This window comes from Carlito syrichta, unplaced genomic scaffold, assembly GCF_000164805.1.
Source record: "Carlito syrichta isolate Samal-C Ts95f unplaced genomic scaffold, Tarsius_syrichta-2.0.1 Scaffold130659, whole genome shotgun sequence".
Taxonomy (NCBI): domain Eukaryota; kingdom Metazoa; phylum Chordata; class Mammalia; order Primates; family Tarsiidae; genus Carlito; species Carlito syrichta.
In genome coordinates, this window is record NW_007074755.1 from 36,398 (window position 1) to 60,025 (window position 23,628).

At 42.8% G+C, this 23,628-nt stretch overlaps 1 protein-coding gene and 1 pseudogene across 8 annotated transcripts in view; one reads left to right on the forward strand and one right to left on the reverse strand.

Moving 5' to 3' along the window:
• GTF2I (general transcription factor IIi) overlaps nt 1-23,628 on the reverse strand; it is an 85,999-nt gene that overhangs the window by 17,987 nt on the left and 44,384 nt on the right. For all 8 annotated transcript variants that reach the window (XM_008049189.1, XM_008049186.1, XM_008049188.1 and 5 more), the window contains 9 exons: nt 21,245-21,428; nt 20,338-20,396; nt 19,176-19,247; nt 12,308-12,491; nt 11,255-11,313; nt 4,919-4,990; nt 3,819-4,002; nt 3,137-3,195; nt 2,307-2,381 (listed from right to left, as the gene is read on the reverse strand). In XM_008049189.1, the coding sequence (XP_008047380.1) occupies nt 2,307-2,381; nt 3,137-3,195; nt 3,819-4,002; nt 4,919-4,990; nt 11,255-11,313; nt 12,308-12,491; nt 19,176-19,247; nt 20,338-20,396; nt 21,245-21,428 (948 nt within the window). The remainder of the gene's footprint in view (nt 1-2,306; nt 2,382-3,136; nt 3,196-3,818; nt 4,003-4,918; nt 4,991-11,254; nt 11,314-12,307; nt 12,492-19,175; nt 19,248-20,337; nt 20,397-21,244; nt 21,429-23,628) is intronic.
• Nucleotides 5,369-6,311, forward strand: LOC103250591 (annotated as a pseudogene).

Genomic DNA, 23,628 nt, shown 5'->3' on the forward strand with positions numbered 1-23,628 from the left:
TGAGTTGGAGTCTCCCTCTGTCGCCCAGGCTGGAGTGCAGTGGCACGCTCACAGCCAATGCAGCCTCAACCTGTAGCCGGTGATATAGACATGTACCAACATACAGGGTTAATTTTTGATGTATTGTAGAGACGAGGTCTCACCAAGTTGCCCGGGCTGTCTCGAATCCACGGGCTCAGGCAATCCTCCCACCTCAGCATCCCAAAGTGATGGAATTATAGACATGAATCACCATGCTCAGCCAAGAGTACCACTTCTATGACCCTAAAACTGGCTGGTTCTGACCAAAAGTCCCTCAGATACTAAGCACAGCTGCAACAAGGTATACAATCATGCACTCTAGAACATGAGCTTGTCATCCTTACCTGGACTTTATTTAATCTGTGCTTTTGTTTTGTCTCATTTTTAAAGTTGGAGTCTCTGTCACCAAGGCTGGAGTGCAGAAGCATGCTCATGGCCACTGCAGCCTCGACTTGCTGGGCTCCGGCAATCCTTCCGCCTCAGCCTTCCAAGTAACTGGAAGTACAGGCACACACCACTGCGCCCGGCTAATTTTTGATTTTTTGTAGAGATGAGGTCTCACCAAATTGCCCAGGCTGGTCTCAAACCTGTGGGCTCAGGCAATTCTCTCACCTTGGCCTCCCGAAGTGCTGGGATTACAGGTGTTGAGCCACTGCTGCAGGCCCACTCTGTACTTTTCTCCATGCTATTTTTTTCCATCAGGAATGACCTTCCTGAGTCTTGGCCTAGCGAATTTTACTCTTCTGACAAGGTCTAATTTATACTTTCTGTGACGTTCCTATTGCCTCAGGACTAACTCTCCCTTTTATGTATGTCGTTGTTTACACTGTTAAAATCTTCATGGTTCATGCCCAGGTTTATCTGGTTATTCAGTATGTTTTTACTAAAAGGAACACACACGTACTTTACAACTAGCTCCTTCAGGACAGACGGTGCCTTGTGTTTCAGAGATCTTCCTTTGATCTTTTGCAAAAGGAGGAAAGTAAAGGATGGAATATATTTTTAATTTTTGGAATTTTGGAAGAAAAACAGATCATCTGGTGTATGATGTCTGTCAACTGCTCACAGATGCCTATTGCCTTGTATATGAGAAAACAGGCTCTCTGTAAGAATACCAGATACTTAAATGGGGACTAATGCTCCATTAACTATCAGTACTGCAAACTCTTACTTACAAGCTTGAAACCTAGGATGTGAAGAATTATCTTAATGTAATTATTTCCCTTTGCATTTGTGAAGAGACAGGACAAGATAGCCTACCGTACCGTGTGAAGTATTGTAATCCTTTGTACCCAGAGACATCTTGCAGATCGCCTACTAGCAACTCCACTGTACTTTTTAATGAAACCGTGAAAAAGAACCCCTTCATGTTAAATAGTACAGCGTAGGAATCAATTGTTTTAGTGCCATGATATCTGGCTTACAATGGAATTCTGGACATTGAACAGCTATTTATGACAAAAATATCCCAAATTTTATCTTACGTTTTTCTAAAGTATGGTAACATGTGAAAATCACCAACATGCACTGCAGGTTCGCTATACATATGGTCCAAGAGAAATGTGTTTGACGTCTTCTACCTGTTATTTTCCTAATCGAGCGAACAATACAATCTCGTTTTCTTCCTCTCACAACAATATGTAATTTATTGTCCGGTCTGTTGCTTGAAGAAGATGTGGAAAGATACACTCGTGATTCCTAAAACCGCTTCTCAACTGATCGATCTATATCTCAATATATATTCCATCTGTTTGCTTTCTCACGCACTTGTAATGGAAAGCTTCAAGGGAACATACAGCTTTTTAAAATTTGCACTTGCACAAGTTTGTTCTGTAATCGCTTTATGTCCCCTGAGAGGCGACATCTGAGTACAAAGGGCTAACACTGAATCTGAAAACATAAGAATACTGCAGACCCCATGGAAGTGGAGAGAAGGAAGTAAATTTGAGGATACAGTAGGTATTACTGCAATCCAAGATACTGCCGTTTAAACCCCATTAAACTTTCTTTCCTAAAAAGAACAGGGAAAATGAAGAGGGAAAAGAAAAAACGATGAGAAAAAATGACAAGTTACTTTCTGCACCCTCACTTTACTATTGGAAAGGAAAGGCATTTTAGGGATTTTCTTGAGAGCAATTTTTTATATGATCCTGTTTTCTGAAACTGAGCTTTATCACACGCAAAACTAGCCCTTTAAAGCCTCGTTTGCATAACAATAAACTAGTAAAGTGACATAGCTAGTCACCTGAACAATCAACAGAAACAGGCCAAGGAACAGTGCTTACCTTCCACAGTGACCTCAATTTCAGGAACCTTTGAATTACTTCCCGGGCTTCGAGGTCTTTTCGGGGACTGCAATGCTGTAAAACAAGCACAGAATTACTTTTGTGTATCGTAAAAAATATTTTTAAAAAACAGAAGAGGACACTTCATAAAAGCAGAGTATCAAAATTCATACAGTTTGGCTCTTTTCAAAGAAACCTGAAGAATTAAATGGGTAGTGTTATCCTCCATAAGAGTCTCAACAAAGCTGTGAAAACATGAATGACGGAGGACTGCAAACATGAAATTTTCAATGAAATGTAAAAAAAGAGAGAGAGAGAGACAGAGAAAAAGAGAGAAAGAGAGAGAGAAAGAAAGAAAGAAAAAGAAAGAGAGGTCCATTAAATAAAATACCTTTAAAAAGCAAAGAAAAAACTAAAAGCTCCACAAAGATACTGGCCGATGATACTGTATGTTTGTTTGTTTGTTTTTTGGAGTTGGCGTCTCACTCTGTCACCCAGACTGGAGTGCAGTGGCACGCTCCTGGCCACCACAGCCCTGACGGGCTGCGCTCCGGCAATCCTTTCGCCTCCGCCTTCCAAGTAGCCGGAACTACAGGCATGCGCTAGCATGCCCGGCTAATTTTTTATTTACTGTAGAGACGAGGTCTCGCCAAGTTGCCTGGGTGGATCTTGAACCCGGGGGTTCCGGCAGCCCACTCACCTCGGCCTCCCAAGGCGCTGGGATTACAGGCTGAGCCATCGAGCCCGGCCACTATTATATAATTTAAGTAATATTGACAAAGAATGCATTAGTGTACTGAAACACAATAAAGAGCACCCATAACTCTTACCTTTAGTGTTTATTTTACTAGCCATTCCAGGAGGCAAGTAGGAAACAACTAGTTCAGGTCTAGAAAAAAAATCAGGAAATGTTACAGTAGTCAGTACAATGGTAGTCTCCACAGCTAGTATAGTCAACCATGATCAGTGTTTGATACGTAGGTCTTCACAGAATCATCTGTAAAGCCACAATAATTCCTTTCATTATGGACCAAAAACCATGCTTTTTCCTTCTCATGACTACCTGATAAGTGATTTTAAATAATTGTATCAAGAGTAAATGACTTCCTTCATGAAAAAGAAAATTGACACTTTACTTTTCTTCGACCACTGAATTTCTCCAGAAATGCAGACACAAAAACTTAGCCATTGATATTCAGTTGCTCACAAGATCGACCAGGAATAAGAGAGCAGGTATAAGTCAGCAAATTAAACTTCTTCTCAAGCATTTAGGAATACTTAATACAGCTGTGAGGCAGCTGTCACTGCTTTGCTTGCACTGATGAAGGTGAGAAAGCACAGGATAGAGGATTTGCAGAGGCAATCAATAATGCCAGGACGACCGCGAGAGTCAGGCCTTTCCATCAAGGATTTCAAAGCCACACCTGTCACCTCATGCTAGGAAAAACTTTTAAGGGAAATAAGATTTCATTGTTTTAATTCCAGAAATAACTACCTGACAAATAGACTTACTTTTTAACAACAAACTTGATTTTATTACTCCCACGGACAATTCTTTCAAGTCGTGGAATTCCAAACCAGGTAGGACTTCGAAAGGGAATTCCTTCGGGCAAGCCTTCCACATAAAGGAACTCAGGATTTGATTCAAACACAGGATATGGTACTTTTACTGCCTCAGTAAGTCCCAGAGCTTGAGCTGAAAGTAGAAAAGAACAGAATTTGTTGAATATAAAAGTTTACACAGACTTTGTGAAAATTGTATCTGCATTCTCAAATAAGTTACATACAAGTTCCCCATAATCTAGCGATATCCACTTATTATTGAAGGCATTTTGCTTAGTATATTGGGCAAATCTGAAGAACAAGCCTAAAAAGTAAATTCTTTCAGGAAAAACATTTTAACACTTCAAATCAAAAGGATAGTTACGTTGTTAGTCAAAATGATTTCTGTGCTCTGGGCAGCAGTGACCTAAGGCCATTTCACACCTACCCAGCCTTTACGTTATCATACAGATGCAAGTTGGCTACTGAAAAACAGGAGTTGCGTAAACTGCATCTAAGCAGAACTCATTATGTTACGAGTGATCAGAGGAAGAGTAGTCAAGACTCCTGATCTGGGCCACCAAACATCAATACCAGGTATTAAAATCATGGATAGGACTGCCCCGGGAACACTGCTAACACTCCCCACTCCTTACTTCCTTTTCCATGACAGACACACCCAATCAACTGAAACACTCTTTCTTGCTGAGCCTCCTCAGAATCGTTCTCAAGACAGCGCTCCAGGAAACCGCTGTCAACAAATCTAAGTTGAAACAAATGATGAAACCTATTTGCCATCCTGGTGTTAGGCAGATTAGAAGTACAGACAGTGGAACTGAGGTTTATCCCAACTCCTCCCTTCCTCTCCCATTTTGACATATGAGAAAACTGAATCCAAGAGAAATAAAGTAATCGGCTTGGTTTAAGTCGCAAGTTAAGCAGTAGAAATAAACCAAAACGCAGTTTCTGGGACCTTCCTTCCTTAGGTCCTTGACTTCTACAGTTCATTCAAACATGGCCCTTCATGTACATGTTTCAAAATGATAGACATAAACCTGTGTTTTACTTACCAAATTTCAAATTGAAAATCTCTTCTACTTGCTTCCGTAGCTTGGTGATTCTGACATTCCAATCTTCTTTGACTGGAAAACAGAAAGAAGTCTTAATTAACAGTGTTATCTGTTGGTGCTGTCACAAATCAGATTGAATTCAGGGACCAGAATGTGGACACCCTTCTTTGCAGTGACACTCTCAATTCAATTTTAGCAAAAACAAAAACTCGGGGTCTTAAGGAAAATATTTGTGTGTGTGTGTGTGTGTGTGTGTGTGTGTGTGTGTGTAACAATCTCCTGTGCTAGTCACATATTAGAAGAACTGCAGGGAGACAGAATTCAAATGTAAGTTCAGATTGTAAAGAAAAAAAAGCTCATTTTTATGAAAGAGCGCTCCAAATGAGTGGTTTTCACACTTCCCTCCTTAGAAGTCTATCAGGAACTCAGTCCTTGTTTTATCTACTAGATATGCACCTGGAAATCCACACAAAGCAACGCTTCACTAACCCAAGTTTTTTTTCCATTCGAGGTAAGCAGTAAAGGGGGAAGAAACTCCCGTGGGGGTCAGAGTGAAAGCAGGTGTGAGAAGGCCCAGCAGAAGGAAGCCTGGCTGCCAGAGTTGAGTCCATCGGCAGGTTCAGCCTGGCCTTGGCCGTCACAGGAGGCACGGTGAACTCTGCCTTTTATGATGTGGATGCTGATCACAGAGCTGTCATCCTTGACCGCTTCCGTGGCGTGCAAGACATTGTGGTAGGGGAAGGGACTCACTTTCTCATCCTGGGGGTACAGAAACCAACTATCTTTGGCTGCTGCTCTTGACCACGTCACACGCTAGTCATCGCTGGAGGTAAAGATTTACAGAATGTCAACGTCACACTGCGTGTCCTCTTCTGGCCTGTGCTGGCCAGTTTCCTTGTGTCTCCACCAGCACTGGAGAGGGCTACGATGAGCACGTGCTGCCATCCATCGCTACAGAGGTCCTTGATCAGTGGTGTCTCACTTGGATGATGGAGAACTAATCACCCAGAGAGCTGGTCTCCGGGCAGGTGAGCGATGACCTCGCGGGGCGAGCAGCAACCTTTGGGCTCATCCTGGGTGATGTGTCCTTGTATCTGACCTTTGGGAAGGAGTTCACAGAGGTGATGAAAGCCAAAGAGCTGGCTTGGCAGGAAGCGGAGCGGGCCAGGCTTGTGATGGAAAAGGCTGAGCGGCAGGAAAACGTGGCCATCATCTCTGCAGAGGGCAATTCCCAAGTTGAACACATTGCCAACTTACTGGCCACCATGTGCGATGGCCTGACTGAGCTGGGCAAGCTGGGAGGCAAAGCAACACTGCGCACCGGCTCTCGCATGCTCAGAACATCAGCTACCTGCCGGTGGGGCAGTCCGTGCTCCTCCAGCTGCCCCAGTGAGGGCCCACTATGCCTGTACCTCCTTGGGTCGACTGGGTCAAAGACCCAGAGATGCTTTTTTTTTTAAAGAAAGCAGGATTGGCTGGGCCCCATGGCTCACGCCTATAATCCCAACACTTTGGGAGGCCGAGGTCAGAGGGCTGCCTAAGCTCACAGGTTCCAGACCAGCCTGGGCAACTTGGTAAGACCTCATCTCTACAATAAACCAAAAAGTTAGCCAGGCATGGTGGCGCGTGCCTGTAGTTCCAGCTACTTGGAAGGCTGAGATGGAAGGATCGCCAAAGTCCGGCAGGGCGAGGTTGCAGTGGCGGTGAGCATGCCACTGCACTCCAGCCTGGGTAATAGAGTGAGACTCCAACTCAAAAGAAAAAAAGCAGAATTTATTAAGAGGACAGAAAAGCTCCCACAACGGGAGGAGATCCGAAGGGATTGCCTGACTCAAAGATTTTTAATACCACCTTCCGCCTGCCCCACCCCAGAAATCACTGTGAAATTTTATAACTGGCTTAAAGTGAAGGAAATAAAAGTAAAGTCACTTCAAGGGGGAAAAAAAGGAGAAATAAATGGCCAAGAAATTAAGGAGTTGTCGTTTAACAATACTCACATCTACAATATGGTTTATTTCCCTACCCACTGTTCACAAGATAATCATTACCTATTAAACTTCAAATCAAGAAAAAACAAGCTATTTAAAAAGTCACGTAAGATATCACTTATTTGAACAGGTGTTCAGGACTTGTTTGGTGGAGTAGTAGATGGAGAGGACAGTAGAGTTTAGACTTGGAAGCCAGGGAGGATGACTGGAGTTATGGGATGAGGATAGGCAGAGAGAGTAAGAGGAAAAGGGTAGAGGCCGTGGAAGGCCGTGGAAGAATTCCATGAGTGTGGAAGTCATCATGTTTGCTAACAAAAGGCAGTGAAAAATGCTGGAGAAATTCTGAAAATATCGCTAGCCTCGACCTTCTGGGCTCAGGAGATTCGTCCACCTCAGCCTTCTAAGTAGCTTAACTACAGGCCACATGCCACCACACCTGGCTAATTTTTTGATTTATTGTAGAGGTCTCGCCAAGTTGCCCAGGTGGGTCTTAAACCCCTGGACTCAGGCAATCCTCCCGCCTTGGCCTCCCAGAGTGCTGGGATTACAAGAGTGAGCCACCATGCCTGGCTAACATTTCCTTTATTTTATTTTATTTTTTTTAAGCTGGAGTCTCACTCTGTCACCCAGACTGGAGTGAAGTGGCCGCTCCCGGCCACCGCAGCCTCGACCTGCTGGGCTCCGGCGATCCTTCCGCCTCAGCCTTCCGAGTAGCTAGAACTACAGGCGCGCGCTACCACACCCGGCTCATTTTTGACTTATTGTAGAGATGAGGTCTCGCCAAGTTGCCCAGGCGGGTCTCGAACCCGCGGGCTCATGCAATCCACTCACCTCAGCCTCCCAAAGTGCTGGGGTTACAAGAGTGAGCCACCATGCCTGGCTAACACTTCCTTTATTTTAAAAGAAGACCTTGCTCCTCAAAGGTTTAGTATAAGTTGCTTTCTCTCTCTGGATTTCAGAGGAGCCCAACCAGTCAGCCAGAGAAAATAATCCCAGTATGAACCACATTTGAATGACCCTAACAAAGACATTCAGACCCTCTCTCTCCAAGACCAAAGTGCCTCTTTGACTTGGTACTCAGTCTCCTCTGCCCCATCCTTTCCCAGTGAAAGAAGACCTTCAAGCGGCTGGTCACAAGAGCCGTGTGTCACCTGCCCGCCCTGACCCTTCAAAGCCCATTCATCACCTGCCAAGTTCCACAACCTTCTCCTGGGTGACTTCTACTTTTCACAAACCGAGGACAGTGTACCCACAGTGAGTTTAAGCAGACGTCTCTGATGGCAATGACTCACAAAATTATTTTGTCGTGTAGTCTGTGACTTGAATTGTCCCACTGAAAGACTAATGCCCAGTCTGGTGACAGGTCAAGCAAAGTTTTTGTTGCAATGAGAAACAGCCACTTTTAACTCTTTCCAAGGTCTTTTATGGATGGCAGAAAGTCAAGTATTGTTAGTGGCTGGGAAAATCAAGATTCTCCTTTTGATGACAGCCCGTTAAGCTATGCTTGAAGAGAGGAGATGAAGTATTGCTGGCGTACCTAAATCCTTGAAGTAAATTCTATGGTGTTTGCATATTCTTTAAGTAGTACATGTTTCGCACTACCAGTTTTTGCAGTTCCTGCTATAATTATCCCTAATAAAAGCAGTAATTGCACTAATCACAACCTTGCATTTGAGGTTTGTCTTGGGAATGAAGTTTTCTACAGGCACTCATTACGTTCGGACTAATCCAAACTAAAACAGTATTTTTCTTTCTCCATTATTTCCCTTTTACCTGGTGTCACTTGGTGTCACTTCCAGACTTCAATTCATCACCAATACTTTGACACTGGGTCTAAATCAAATGCATGCTGAGGAGGTTAACCTATGGGTTATAGTGATTTGTATCTTCTCCACTGCAGGACTCTTGGCACAGAATAATTTTGTTACCCTGATCCAGAATCTTTAAACCGATTTTCATGCCATGATACATATGAAATCTGTTTGGCAATCATGAACTTCACAGCAACCTGGATGGACTTAAAAGTCTATAACACTGAGTGGATTGTTCACAGAAACAAAGAACTGAGTATCACATGTTCTCGCCCATCAGCGGACCTTGAATAATTATCACAATACTTTAAGAGAATGATTGGCAGTAGTGGGAAACTGCCGGGAGCAGGGCGGGGAAGTGAGATTGGCAGTAGTGGGAATCTGCCTGGGGAAGGGGGGGTGGCGGCCACAGTTCATTAACAAGGGTACCTGCATAATGAACATTTGTATACCTAACCCTGAATTGTACCCCACATTTTTTTTTTTTGAGTTGGAGTCTCACTCTGTCGCCCAGACTGGAGTGCAGTGGCCACTCCCGGCCACTACAGCCTCGACTTGCTGGGCTCCAGCGATCCTTCCGCCTCAGCCTTCCGAGTAGCTGGAATTACAGGCATGTGCTATCACGCCCAGCTGATTTTTTTGATTTATTGTAGAGATGAGGTCTCGCTGCCCAGGTGGGTCTCGAACCCACGGGCTCAGGCAGTCCACTCACCTCAGCCTCCCAAAGGCGCGGGATTACAGGCTGAGCCACCGAGCCCGGCTACCCCACATTTTTAAAAGGAAAAAAAAAAACCCAAAACAAAATCTATTTGGCACACTGACTGACATTCCTAAATCACCCCAATGTACTTTGAGAGGAGGAGCTATATTTCAGGGCACACCTATAAACTAAAGTTACACCTTAGTATTTAGAGGAGTGACTAACTGCACAAATTTGTTCACACCCAATGTGCATGTGAACTTCATACTTGATTCCAAACACAAGGGGGGATTAAAAAAAACCCGGAATTTATTTATAAAATGTTATTTCTTCTTGCATGTTCAAACTTCAGTCACCTTCAAACTACTCTCCATTTGTTGCAATACACCTACTGAGATGCTTTGTCCACACTTTTTGAACTTGTTGGGTTTTGTCTTCTAGTGCTTCTGCTAATTTTTTTTCTTTTTGAGTTGGAGTCTCACTCTGTCACCCAGACTGGAGTGCAGTGGCCGCTCCCGGCCACTGCAGCCTCGACTTGCTGGGCTCCGGCGATCCTTCCGCGTCAGCCTTCCGAGTAGCCAGAATTACAGGCACGCGCTACCACGCCTGGCTAATTTTTTATTTATTGTAGAGATGAAGTCTCGCCTGCCCAGGCGGGTCTCGAACCCGCGGGCTCAGACAATCCACTCACCTCAGCCTCCCAAAGGCGCGGGATTACAGGCTGAGCCACCGAGCCTGGCTTATTTTTTGTTTCCTCTCTTCTACATTGGCAAAACGTTTCCCTTTGAGGACTTTTGTCATGCAGGGAAACAAAAAAAAGTCGCTTGGGCAAGATCGGATTAAGAGGGAGTGTGGGAATGGGGTTCACGCCATTTTGGGCCAAAAAACGGCTGAACACTCAGCGTGACGTGGGCTGGTGCGCTGTCATGGTGGAAGAGCCAGTCACCTGTTTGCCACAACTTGGGACACTTCTTTCACAAATCATCTCTCACAACAATCGCTGGGACACTGATGTCAATGGGTTCCGAACACTTAAGCGGCAAGGGAAGCCTGTGCTACGAGGAGCCCACCTTCCAAAAGATAATTCTGGTTTTTCTGGGCCCCCCTCGTGTTTCTGGCAACACCAAACTTCACACTACAGGGAATGGCCATTTGTTGGTCTTGGCAACAGAAGTTCCTAAGGTGACAGATGAGTTACAAATTGTGGTGGCTTATTTTGTTAAGCAACAGCATACAAAAGATGGGAAAGAAAAAAAGGCACACTTGGAGCTTTGATAAAAAAATAAAATCAATCATTCAACTGAGACTTCTTAGATCAAAATAAGTAGCCTGTTAGGCTGTGACACCAGTGTTCAGGCTGGAATTACAGTTATTTGTCATTTTAACAGCAGGTTCCATGTAAAGATTAAGGTCTAAATGTAGATATTCCGAGATGGCAGCTACTAGCCCTGAGCAGCTGAAATGTGGCTAGTTGGAACTGAAATAGGCTGTGAGTGTAAAAGACACACAACTGTCAAGTAAAGAATGTAAAATACTTCATTGTGTATTTATTTATAATGATCACAGGTCAAAACACACAACTTTGGCTACTAGAAAATATAAAATTACACATGCGGTTTGCATCTGTGGCAAACAATTCTATTGGACAGCACTGGTCTAAATTCAAAGTTTGAGTTATCCTCAAACTGCATAGGTACATACTGATAAAACAAGGAGAGCCTGTATTGCGCTTCTGCAAAAAGATTTTTGGGAAGGTCAGGGAGGGAGGAGTCTCTGTTTTTAAAAAATTAAAAATGACTGATCTAAGCTTTTAAAATGGACTTTGCAACTATTTTACCTGGTGTGTTCGTTCTCGGCTGAGTAACTTCAGTTGTACTGTGAGTCAGAAGCTCTGGTCTGTAAAAATATGGTTCATATTAGTAGCTTTAGGAACAACTTAAAGGCCCTTCCCACACAGCTGTGCATTGCCGATTATTTTTAAAAACGGTCCATTCTGCCTTCATGTACAGTATAAAAAAATCATTTGGGTGATTCTAGTTGAGTTTGAAAATAGCAATGTTCACACATTGAGGTGGGACCACCTGGATGTCTCCAAAGGCATCTTACACATAAACATGCAAAACAGTTGCTCTTCCCCCCAAACTAGTTTTGCTCCATTTCTCAATTTTGCATGAGCTATCCTACGGCACTGTGAGAAACAGCTTGCTAAACCTTCTAAAATGCTTCTTACAGCACCCCCCATCAGTAAGCAAGCCTCTACCCCTTCGACTGCCTTCCTGAGTAAAGACAGGCCTTCTGTTCCTACTGCTTGCACTAAAACCACCCACTCTGCTACTCGCCAAATCAAGCCAGAATCATCTTTCTAAAGTGCAAATTCAAATTATTTTAAGAGGGATCTGCTATAAGACCTTAACTGCTGTGGTAGGAGCTAAGGCCTTTCCCCACTGGGTCAACTGCGTCTATCTGTCCAGTCACACCACACCCACGCGGCACCGCTGGCTCCACACACGATGGGTTGGCTAAGTGAACATGCAGGCATATCTGACACCTCCCTGTCCGTACTTATATCATTTCTTTTATTTAAAACACCCAGTCTCTGACCAATCTGGATGTGCTACCCTCCTCTTCTTCTCTGAACATGTTCAATAACATGTTTTTGCATTTCTCTTTGCATTAAGCCTCCCAAGGACGTGGTTCCCGCTAGATCCAATTCTGTATATGTGATGCCTGTACTAAGTAACTCTTTGTTCAAAAAGTGAATCTCAATGTAATGCCTTAATTTTAAGCATAAAAAGGAAGGCCTAATGAGAGGGGAACAAAAGGCCCACGTTCAAATTCACCTTTCCTTAGAGAACACATTCAAATGTGTTTCAGCAGATTATAATCTTACCTCTTAATAACAAATTTAATCCGATTGCCCACTTGAATGATTTTTTCCAGTCTAGGGATTCCATACCATGAGGGACTTCGAAAAGGAATGTTTTCCGGTAGTCCTTCCACATACAGATCATTAGGGTGTGCCTCAAATTTTTGGTATGGTACAGCCTTGGCTTCAGTGCTTCCCAAGGCTTCAGCTGAACAAAATCAAAGAAAATCAAGAGATTAAATGAATTCATATTTTAATACAATCCAAAGCAAGCTACACATCAATGTTTTTCTAATTGGAAATACTCTAGAAGCATATTTACTGATTATTGAAATAGACTTAAAACAGCAAAGGCAAATAGAAATGACCCATAATCAACAGGTAGAAGTGGGCAGATGAACTTTTCTTCCTGCAATATCCTTAGGAAGAAAAGGGGGGAAACACCATGACAAACAATAAAGAAAACAACCAAAACACTAATTCTCCATATCTGGAAGCAGATTATCTACTACTGACTGTTGGATGACCACACGAGTCCCCTTCTACTGGCCACCTGCAGGCTGTGCTTTCACCTGCACCGCAGTCCTGAGATCAACGTTCTTTACCCCTTGAGCCTCATAAGTGCCTCATTTTAAAAGGAAATAACTTTCCACAAAGAACTTGTGGAATGGGAAGTAAAAGCAGTAAGCAGAGGCTGGCTTGGTTTAAAAGAGGCAGAACAACCCAAATTAATGCATGAACTTCGTTAGGATCCACGTTCAAATCACAATTTTTCAGATAAATGCAGATGAACTAGGCAAAGGACTGCGTATGAGCGGATGCAAAAAAAAAAAATCACGCTAATTTTGTAAGGCATGATAATGACACGGTGGTTGTGGGAGAAAATGCTAACATTCAGGGAGGTGCCGTGAGCAGATGAAAACGACACAAGTCTTGCTACTTGCTTTACAACAGGCCTGCAACGAAAGAAAGAAAAGAGCAAACTGTAGGAAAGCCTTAATAACCATAGGAAGTGAGTGACGGGCGTCTATTTTAGTGCGTGTTGTACTATTCTACTCGCTGAATAGGTACAAAAATTGCGATTTTCAGGATGTAAAAATGAACTTACTGATCCCTGCTTTAAAGATACATCTAGTTTCACAGATCTCCCTTGTATCTCAGTATGCGGTATTTAACCCTTCACACTCAGAGACATCTCGTGGATCACCTACCAGGAACTTGACAACACTTTTTCACACAACAGCGAAAAGTTAATCACTTCATACGAAATAGCACAGCACCGAAACCAATTATTTTACTGTCATGATATTTGGCTTATAACGGAAATTTGGACATTGAGGAACTTATCTATGACAACTGGATCTCTTATATTTTTCTTTTTCTTTTTTTTTGAGTTGGAGTCTCATTCTGTCGCCCAGGCTCGAGCACAATGGCATGCCCACGGCCACCGCAGCCTCGACCTGCTGGGCTCAGGTAATCCTTTCGCCTCAGTCTTCCAAGTAGCTGGAACTATAGGCAAGCGCCACCACACCCGGCTAATTTTTTAATTTATTGTAGGGATGTGGTCTCGCCAACTCGTCCAAGCTAGTCTCGAACCCATGAGGCTCAGGCCATCCTCTCACCTCGGTCTCCCAAAGTGCTGGGATTATAGGCATGAGCCGCCATGCCCAGCCTATCTTGTATTTTTCTAAGGTGTACAAACAGTCACTAACATGCACTGCAGGTTCATCGATACATGTTGGGCAACAGTAATTTGTTTGATGTTCTACCTGGTGTTTTTCTTTTTTCTTTTTTTGAGTTGGAGTCTCACTCTGTCGCCCAGACTGGAGTGCAGTGGCCGCTCCCAGCCACCGCAGCCTCGACCTGCTGGGCTCCGGCAATCCTTCCGCCTCAGTCTTCCAAGTAGCCAGAATTACAGGCACACTACCACGCCCGGCTGATTTTTTAATTTATTTTCTATTGGAGCAGACAACACAGTCTAGTTTTCTTCCTCCCACACTAATAATATGTAACTTATTGTCCAGTCTGTTGTTCAAAGATGTGGAAAGATGTACTCTTGATTCCTGAAAACCACTTCTCAACTGATCAGTCATATCTCAGTAAATACGCCATCTCTTTATTTGCTTTTTCATGCAATGTGAATGGAAAACTTCAAGGAAACATACATCTTTTAAAAATCTGTGCCAGTGCAAGTTTGTTCTGTACAATCATCAGCCATCTTTTTATGGTCCCCGAGAGGGGACATCCAAGTGCAAAGGGTTAAAGATTTCACAACCTGATGATTTAGAAGGAATGGCTCAAAGCTAGGTGCAGTGGCACAAAGTTCAAGTTACTTGGAAGGCCAAAGTGAGAGGATCATTTGAGCTCAGGAGTTGCCAGTCGGGGCAACATAACAAGATCCTATCTCTTTAAAAAAAAAAAAAAGGCTGGGCGTGGTGGTTCAAGCCTATAATCAATCCCAGCACTTTGGAAGGCCAAGGTGAGGGGACTGCCTGAGTCCACAGGTTCAATAACAGCCTGGGCAACTTAGTGAGACTTCATCTCTACAATAAATCAAAAGATTAGCCAGGCGTGACGGTGTGCACCTGTAGTTCCAGTTACTTGGAAGGCTGAGGTGGAAGAATTGTCTGAGCCCAGTAGATCAACGCGGGGGTAGCCATGAGCGTGCCACTGCACTCTAAGCTGGGTAATGGAGTGAGACTCCAATTCAAAAAAAAAAAAAAAAAGGAAGGGACTCACTGATGAATTAGTTTGCATGCCTTTGTTCTTGACTGACTTTCCTCTCACTTCTAAAGACCCTCTGTCTTAATTTCTTTCTTCATGTTATTAACACTAAATTTGAAGGGCTCCAGTATAGGAATTCTTTGAGATAAGTAAGAAGTGTGTTTCTGAAAAAGTACACAAAATGTAATAACATTCAAAACTATTAAAAGAAACATGCCCATAAACAAATAACAATAAGGGGTTAGAAACCTTCAGTTACATCTTGGGACAATATTAAATGCAATTATTCTATGAAATTTAACAAGAAAAAATTTAAATCTAATTCTTTTTTTTCTTTTTTTGAGTTGGAGTCTCACTCACTCCATTGCCTAGGCTTGAGTGCAGTGGCATACTCACAGCCACCCCAGCGTTGAACTGCTGGGCTCAGGTGATCCTTCCGCCTCAGCCTTCCAAGAACCACAGATGAGTGCTAACACGCCCAGCTAATTTTTTTATTTACTATAGAGACGAGGTCTCACCATGTTGCCTAGGCTGGTCTTGAACCTGCGGGCTCAAGCAATCCTCTCGCCTCAGCCTCCCAAAGTGCTAGGACTCCAGGCTTGAGCTACTACATCCAGCTATAAATCTAATTCTAACAAACTTTCTGTAAAATAAAAAAGAACCATCTGGGAACGGTGGCTCACGCCTGTAATTCCAGCACTTTGGGAGGCAGAGGTGAGAGGATTACCTGAGCCCATGGGTTCAAGACCAGCCTGGACAACTTGGCGAGATCTCATCGCTACAGTAAATCAAAAAAATTAGCTGGACGTCATGACACCAGACTGTGGTTCCAGTTACTGGAAGCCTGAGGCAGAAGGATCACCTGAGCCCAGCAGGTCAAAGCTGCAGTGGCCGTGAGTATGCCACTGCACTCCAGCCTGGGTGACAGAGTGAGACTCTGACTCAAAAAAATAAAATAAAATAAAATAAAGTAAAAAAGAACCAATTATTGGAGCTAGAAGAGAGAAGTTTTAGAAAAAGGTGAAGGCCAAGTGTAGGACTTGCATATCACATGATCAATGAGGCCACCCCAATAACAACTTCCTGTCCCTATTCTCTTTATTCTGCATAATTCTTCACACTTTCTCATATAGTAAATATATCCCATTCACTGTGCATGTTTCCCTACTAGAATTAATGCTCCGTAATGAATGGGGGCAGGGCATTGTCTTCTGTGCTGCCGAGTTCACAGAATCTGATGCGCAGGTGTTCACAGGTGCAAAATATCTGCAGGGTTATGCTGCCGGAAGTAGCGAATATTTCCTCAATTCTTGGAGCAGTTAACAGCGGTGGTAAATCTACGTTTTCCTTTCAGGACTCTTAAAGAAAGCAGCAATACTGCTGGCTTCTTACTCTCCTAGATCTGCCGGAAGCCATAAGTACTAACAGAAAGAGTCAGGCTTTTATTGTTTGTAAGTAACAATTAGTCAGCAATTCATTGATGTTCTTAGCTAGGATAAACAGCCAAAACACTTTCTCCTGGCCACTTTCTCTTTATGTGAGCCAAGCGAATACTCAACAGCCTCTTCTTTCTAACAGGCAACAGTCAGCAAGCACCTTGGCAAGCACCGATGATGCCATCGGGTTTGGCTGATTCTCTACCTTGCTCAATTTCCAGAACTAAACAACGTGAGGGCCAGGCTGATGCCTGTTCATGCAGATACTCCTTCTCATCCATCATCTACTCATGGAATCATGATGGCATTATGGTGGTATCTCTACTGATAAGCAGTGTTCATTACCTGATTCATTTTACTGAATGTCTTAGAATTATAATGATTTTTAAGGTGGGGAGGATTCTTTATTGTTCATTAGCTGATTTCTGACCAGATAAAAATATCACAAAGGATACTGATGAGCAGGAGAAACTTCAAAGTTTGCCCTTTTTAGATGCACTAAGTTCTCAGAGAGGCAAAAGAGTATATAACAAGTAAAATAAAGAAAGTGATAAGCCAGGCTCGGTGGCGCAACCTGCAATCCCGTGCTTTGGGAGGCTGAGGTGAGTGGATTGCCTGAGCCCGCGGGTTCGAGACCCGCCTGGGCAGCGAAACCTCATCTCTACAATAAATAAAAAATTAGCCGGGTGTGGTAGCACGCGCCTGTAATTCCGGCTACTCGGAAGGCTGAGGCGGAAGGATCGCCAGAGCCCAGCAGGTCGAGGCTGTGGTGGCCGGGAGCGGCCACTGCACTCCAGTCTGGGCGACAGAGTGAGACTCCAACTCAAAAAAAAAAAAAGAAAGAAAAGAAAGCGATAAATACATGCATTCTGCAAGTAACATACCATCAGTGAGCTAAGTTTGTAGCTGCCCACTGAGTTCCACCTAAAACCGAGTCTGTTAAGACTCAGAAAGTGCCACGCATGGTAGTCATGTCCTACTACAGACTCCTCACTCAGGAGTCGTGGCTTTTGTGTGCTAACACACAAATGGCTTGTTTCAGGCAACAATGAGGGACCCTGTGGCATCTGGACAGTGCTCTCCACTGCCCACTGACAGTTCTATGGCACTTCTGTATGTGGCGCCTTCTCTACTACCTGTGGCCTCCAGGTGCTACGATGTATGCTGCGTGACCGAAGAAGGTCTCAGGCATTTCTGAGTGGACTCTAGGCCTGTTGACTAGCAAGGCCTGCTGACTCTACATTTATTTATTTATTTATTTATTTATTTTTTGAGTTGGAGTCTCACTCTGTCACCCTGACTGGAGTGCAGTGGCCACTCCCGGCCACCGCAGCCTCGACCTGCTGGGCTCCAGCGATCCTTCCGCCTCAACCTTCCGAGTAGCCGGAACTACAGGCGTGCGCTACCACGCCCGGTTGATTTTTTTTGATTTATTGTAGAGATGAGGTCTAATTACCCAGGCGGGTCTATTTTCCTCCCTGTCAGCCACCCACTCACCTCAGCCTCCCAAAGGCGCGGGATTACAGGCTGAGCCACCAAGCCCAGCTGACTCTACATTTAAAACATATCCCAAATCCTAGGCCAGGCTCGGTGGCTCAGCCTGTCATCCCAGCACTTTGGGAGGCCTTGCTTGACTGGATGCAGACAGGGAGGAAAATAACAACTCAAGGGTAACTAGCTCCCAAGTGTTTGGATTGGGCGACTGGGTAGAACGGGAGAGGAACATGACAGAGAGGGTGCTCAAGAACTCTGTTCAGGACATGGGAAGTCTGGAGAGGTGTCGAATAGGTGGGTAGATATAAAGGTTCCCTGCGAAGGGGAATTTTTAGGGCCAGGAATAGAGGATATCAGGATACAGACAATACATTATTCTTAAGATGTGAGGCAGAGTGGGATTGTCCGTGGAGAAAGCACGGTAAGAAAAGAGAAAGAGAAAGAAGGCTCAGGACTAAGCTCTAGACCAGCACTCCCAAGTGTACAGAGCAGACACGGGGAGGGAGAAGCAAGACACTGAAAACAAGACGGGAAAAAACAGGAAGGAGTCAAAAGGTTTGACAGTTTCCATAAAAGCAGTTTGAAAGAGAAGGGGGAGGGGGGAAAAGAAAGAGGAGGAGGAGGGGGAAGAGTGTAACATTCTGCTGGCAGTGACTCTGGGTGACAAAATATGTTGTCATGATAAAGCAAAGCTCAGTATTTTAGGTGTTTATGAGTGTTTAAGAAACAAGACAAAAACAACAGCACGGGCCAGGCTGCATCTTCCACTAGCCAGTACTGGCCTGCTACTGTGGCCCTTCTGGACGAAGGCAAAGACCCAGAGAGAACAGGACCCAAATTGTGAGATGCCCTCAAATGTATAACCTGTACTGCACAAATCCCTATACTGCATTAAAAAAAATTACTCAGTAAAGGACACTTGGGGGTTTCATTACCCTATTCTGTCCTGTTTTATACAGCATTCAAACTTTTAACAGTAAGTACATATTATAAAACAATAAAACTCACTGAGTCATGCTCATTGTATTTATTTTCTTATAATAAAAAAAAATTTTTTGTGAAGTTTTCAAGCAAAGTTTATTTAGAAAGTGAGAGAGAGAGAGAGAGAGAGAGAGAGAGAGAGAGAGAGAGGAGATTCACCTCCCCAAGATAGGGGAGGAGGCAAGGCCATAAAACAAATTTTATTTTAAGCATTAACCAGTAATACACTTTACTTGAGGGGGAGAAAACAGACTTACCAAATTTTTTGCAGAAAAGCTGATCTACCATTTTTCTTAATTTAGTGATTCTGGCATACCACTCTTCCTTTACTGTAAGAAAAACAAACATACAAATTTCTCAATCTGTTGGATTTAACAACTTAGGTATTAAATATTATGATTACAAAATAGATGGTATTACTTGTCCTCTTCCTGTGACTAAAATTATTTCTAAGATTTCAGGACGCATTTAGTACTAAAACAACACTGACACTGCACAGAAAGAGAACCAAAGTTCATTAAAGCTCAGAATCAGCAGAACTCAGTTAACTCAAGAAAAGCTAGCAGGTGATTTTTGCTATGATAAATGTAGGGAGAGGACACTGCTGCAATCCTTCAATTCCACCAAATCTAAATGGTGTGACTCCATGTGGTTGTGTGCCCCTCTGCTCCACTCCACTCCAGAGCAAAAGCAAATTACATTTGCGTTTCCTTCAAAAGACATCTAACAAGCAAGAGATGATAGATAACCATGCCTGCATGCTCTGAAAGGTACATTATTTTTATATTTTAGGTACATAATATAATATAGTATATAACTGATGAATGATTATTCAAAGTGACAAATATAGACTTAAATAATAAATAGTTCAACACATCACGACAGATAAATTTTGTATCTCCAAAGTAAAACAGAGCCAGACATGGTGGCTCACGCCTGTATTCCCAGCATTTTGGGAGGCAGAGGCGAGAGGATTGCCTGAGCCCAGGGGTCTGAGACCAGCCTGGGCAACTTGGTGAGACCTACAATAAATCAAAAAATTAGTTGGGCATGGGGGCGCACACGCTTCTGGTTGTAGCTACTTGGAAGGCTGAGGCAGAAGGATTGATTGAGCCCAGCATTCTGACAGAAGATGGAAGGACAGAAGGATGGGAGCGAGGGAGGAGAACAGACACAATTCTTTTACTCCTATCTACCTGTAAATGCAACATTTACATGTAATAAGGGGTTAATAAGAAAATTAGTTTATTCTAGACAGTATCAGACAGAACTTTGACAATATTAATTTTCCTGTAACAGCAAATAATTTAAAGACATTCCTTCATGAAGAAGGTAACATAAAGAAGAAACACACGTTTCTTTAAGTATGAAATAATTATCGTACATAATGTCCTGAGTTGACACAGACTGAAGACCTACCTCCTGAAGCTGGTTTATCAAGCTGTAAATCTTCACGTGTTGAATTCAGAAGTTCATGTCTGAAAGGTAAGAATAAGTACTAAAAATTCACTAGGCAATATTCAGCAAAGTAGTAACCGCTACTACATATTTAATATTTGGTCACCAAGGCTGGTTTTGAAAAGACAAGACGATTTGGATGCTTTATTTAGCACAAGTCTTTTTTTTTTTTTTCACGTTTCAGGTTTTTTATAAAGGATACGGATGAAGAGATATACAACAGGGCAAGAGGTATGGGGGAACGGTGTGGAGCTTCCATACCCTCCCTGGACACACCACCTGCCTGGAACTTCCAGGTATTCAACTGGCCAGAAGCTCCAAGCACAATTAAATGTTAATTTGCGATTTCTACACAATAATCAAACAAAATGGCAATCGCAAATCGTTTCATAAAGTGCCTCACGGAGCATGTGTCCTCATAGTAGAAGAGGTTACTTTGCAACCCACAGGGGTTTTAAGCCTATCACAAAAATTTTAATGGGATCCTTTAATTTCACCACTGTATTCAAGACTACCTTCCTTCACATTTATCAGAACAATCAAATATTCCCACATATGCTTGAAAATGTAAGCCCTAAAGACAAAATGTGGATATTACTTTCTTTAGCAAACTTGGCAGAAAACTGTGAAAGAAAATGTGAGTTGTGTGCCAATCAGATACGGGCAGTGTCCATGTTCCAAAAGCCAACGATGGTACAACAGATGCAATCTTGGACCCAGATAAACTAAAAAGTGGAAAATAAAAGTACATATAACTCAAACTTAATTTAAATATAAGGCTAGTGGGTTACTAAATATTTGTCAACAATAAAAATAACGCACTAATCAGAAGAAAGACAAGAGTCCAATAAGAGTCCAAGAGTCTTACTTCTTAATCACAAAACGAATCCTTTCCTTCGCAAGTAATATCCTTTCCAGGCGAGGAATGCCGTAAGTAGATGGCCTTCTAAAAGGAATTCCTTCAGGAAGTCCTTCTACATAAAGATCTTCAACATGAGACTGGAAAAGAGGGTATGGGATCGTCACCGGGCCTTTGGCTTTTATAGCTTGAGCTTTAAGGATAAAGGGAGAAAGGGATATCATTTAGGCAAAGTTTGTAGAAAATAATAATAACTAAATATGTACTGCTCTTTCACTTTTACAATTTGAGCTCCACTTCTGTTATTATAATTGAATCAGGAGAAAATTAGTACTCGAGTACTAAAAAGAACACCAAAGATGTCAGTATTCTTAGTCTGCAGTGAAACATTCATGACTTTCAGGTAACGTAGATATAGTCAGACTTTCTACTGAAATCTCAACATTACGAAGCCAGAAAAACAAACCAGCTGATATCATTTAATACAAATAGTACTAAATGGAAGAGAAGCAATATCTTAAAAACATTAACATAACCATTATTGAATTAACAACATAATTTCTTTTAAATCACAGAAGATTTGCTGAACTGCAAAATTTCTGCTAACATGTATTTTCCAAAAGTAAAATTTTAACAACCGCTGTAAAAAAAATCAAAGCATGGGGAATATTAATAATCAAACATAATGAATGGTTTTCTATCAGAACAGTGCCATTTTTTGGCTGGCAGCGTGTCTATTTGCTAAACACTAATATTTGTCCGAAAGTTTCAAGCATAGTGTATTACACATTCATCTTGAGTTAGACTTAACAGCCTTTCCTGATGCCCTAATTCTGAATCCAATATTTACATAGCACAATGAAATTATCTTCCCCTAAGGCAATCACCATTAATATTGCAGTGAAATTATAAAATGTAACTAGTGTTCTCATAATTTCACAACTGATACATATTATTTGTTTTTCTTTTGAGAAGAGGTCTCATTCTGTCACCCAGGGTGTGGAGTGACACAATCACAGCTCACCACAGCCCTGAACTCTTGGGCTCAATCCATCCTTCTGCCTTAGCCTCCCAAGTTATTGGGACTACAGGCATATGCCACAACACCAGGGCTAAATTTTTTGAATTTTTTTGTATAGAGACAGGGTCTTGCTATGTTGCTCAGGCTGGTCTTGAATTCCTGGCCTCAAGCAATCCTCCAGTCACTCAAAGTGCTGGCATTACAGATGTGAACAACCATGCCTAGCCTATTCATTTTCTGATATGCAAAATCATCTACTAAATCACCATCATAACAAAAGCTCTAAAACACTTTATGAAAAGCACTGATGTTTATAAGACTGCTGTAATAGTAAATTATTTTTACTCAGAATAGAACTAAATTAAGAATACAGTAAAAATATAGGCTGAGTGTGGTGGATCTCGCCTGTAATCTCAACACTTTGGAAGGCTGAAGTGGGAGGACTGCTTGAGGCCAGGAGTTCCAGACCAGCCTGGGCAACATAGTGAGAGATCTCTATAAGAGATCAAAAACATTAGCCAAGTGTGGTGACACACATTAGTAGTCCCAGCAACCAGGGAGGCTGAGGAGGGAAGATTGCCTGAGGCCAAGAGGTCAAGGCTGCAGGGATTATGTCAGTGCACACCAGCCTGGGTGAAAGAATGAAAGCTCAGTTCAAAAAAATGAAAACAAGCCGGACTCAGTGGCTCAGCCTGTAATCCCGCGCCTTTGGGAGGCTGAGGTGAGTGGATTGCCTGAGCCCGTGGGTTCAAGACCCGCCTGGCCAACTTGGCGAGACCTCATCTCTACAATAAATAAAAAAATTAGCCGGGCATGGTAGCACATGCCTGTAATTCCAGCTACTCGGAAGGCTGAGGGGGAAGGATCGCCGGAGCCCAGCAGGTCGAGAGCGGCCACTGCACCCCAATCTGGGCGACAGAGTGAGACTCCAACTCAAAAAAAAAAAAGACACAGCAAGGCATTGTTTCCCCAGAGCCTATGATCTCATCACTGTGTTACAGTGCTTTCACGCAGCATGTCATGAGGGTTTTGCTTTAAAACGACTCAACACGAAAAAACAGGGAAAAAGACTTAAAGTGTTAAAAAGTGGGAGAAACAATAAGAGAAACTAAGGAAATAACTAAAAACATTATGGAAAACTTATTGAACTCATTAGCAAATTTACTCTAATTCTAGACATTCACTGAGTAGGTTAACTTATGACAAAGAAACAAATGCTCACTTCATTAACATAAATATTATCAATATGGTTTATCATGTAAGAAATTAAGATAAAACTCTGTGTACCACACAGTTTTTCAGCTTGCCAGCTGATTGCAAAGAGTCATCCAAGTAAAAAAACAGCAAAACAAACGATGTTTTTCACTGACTG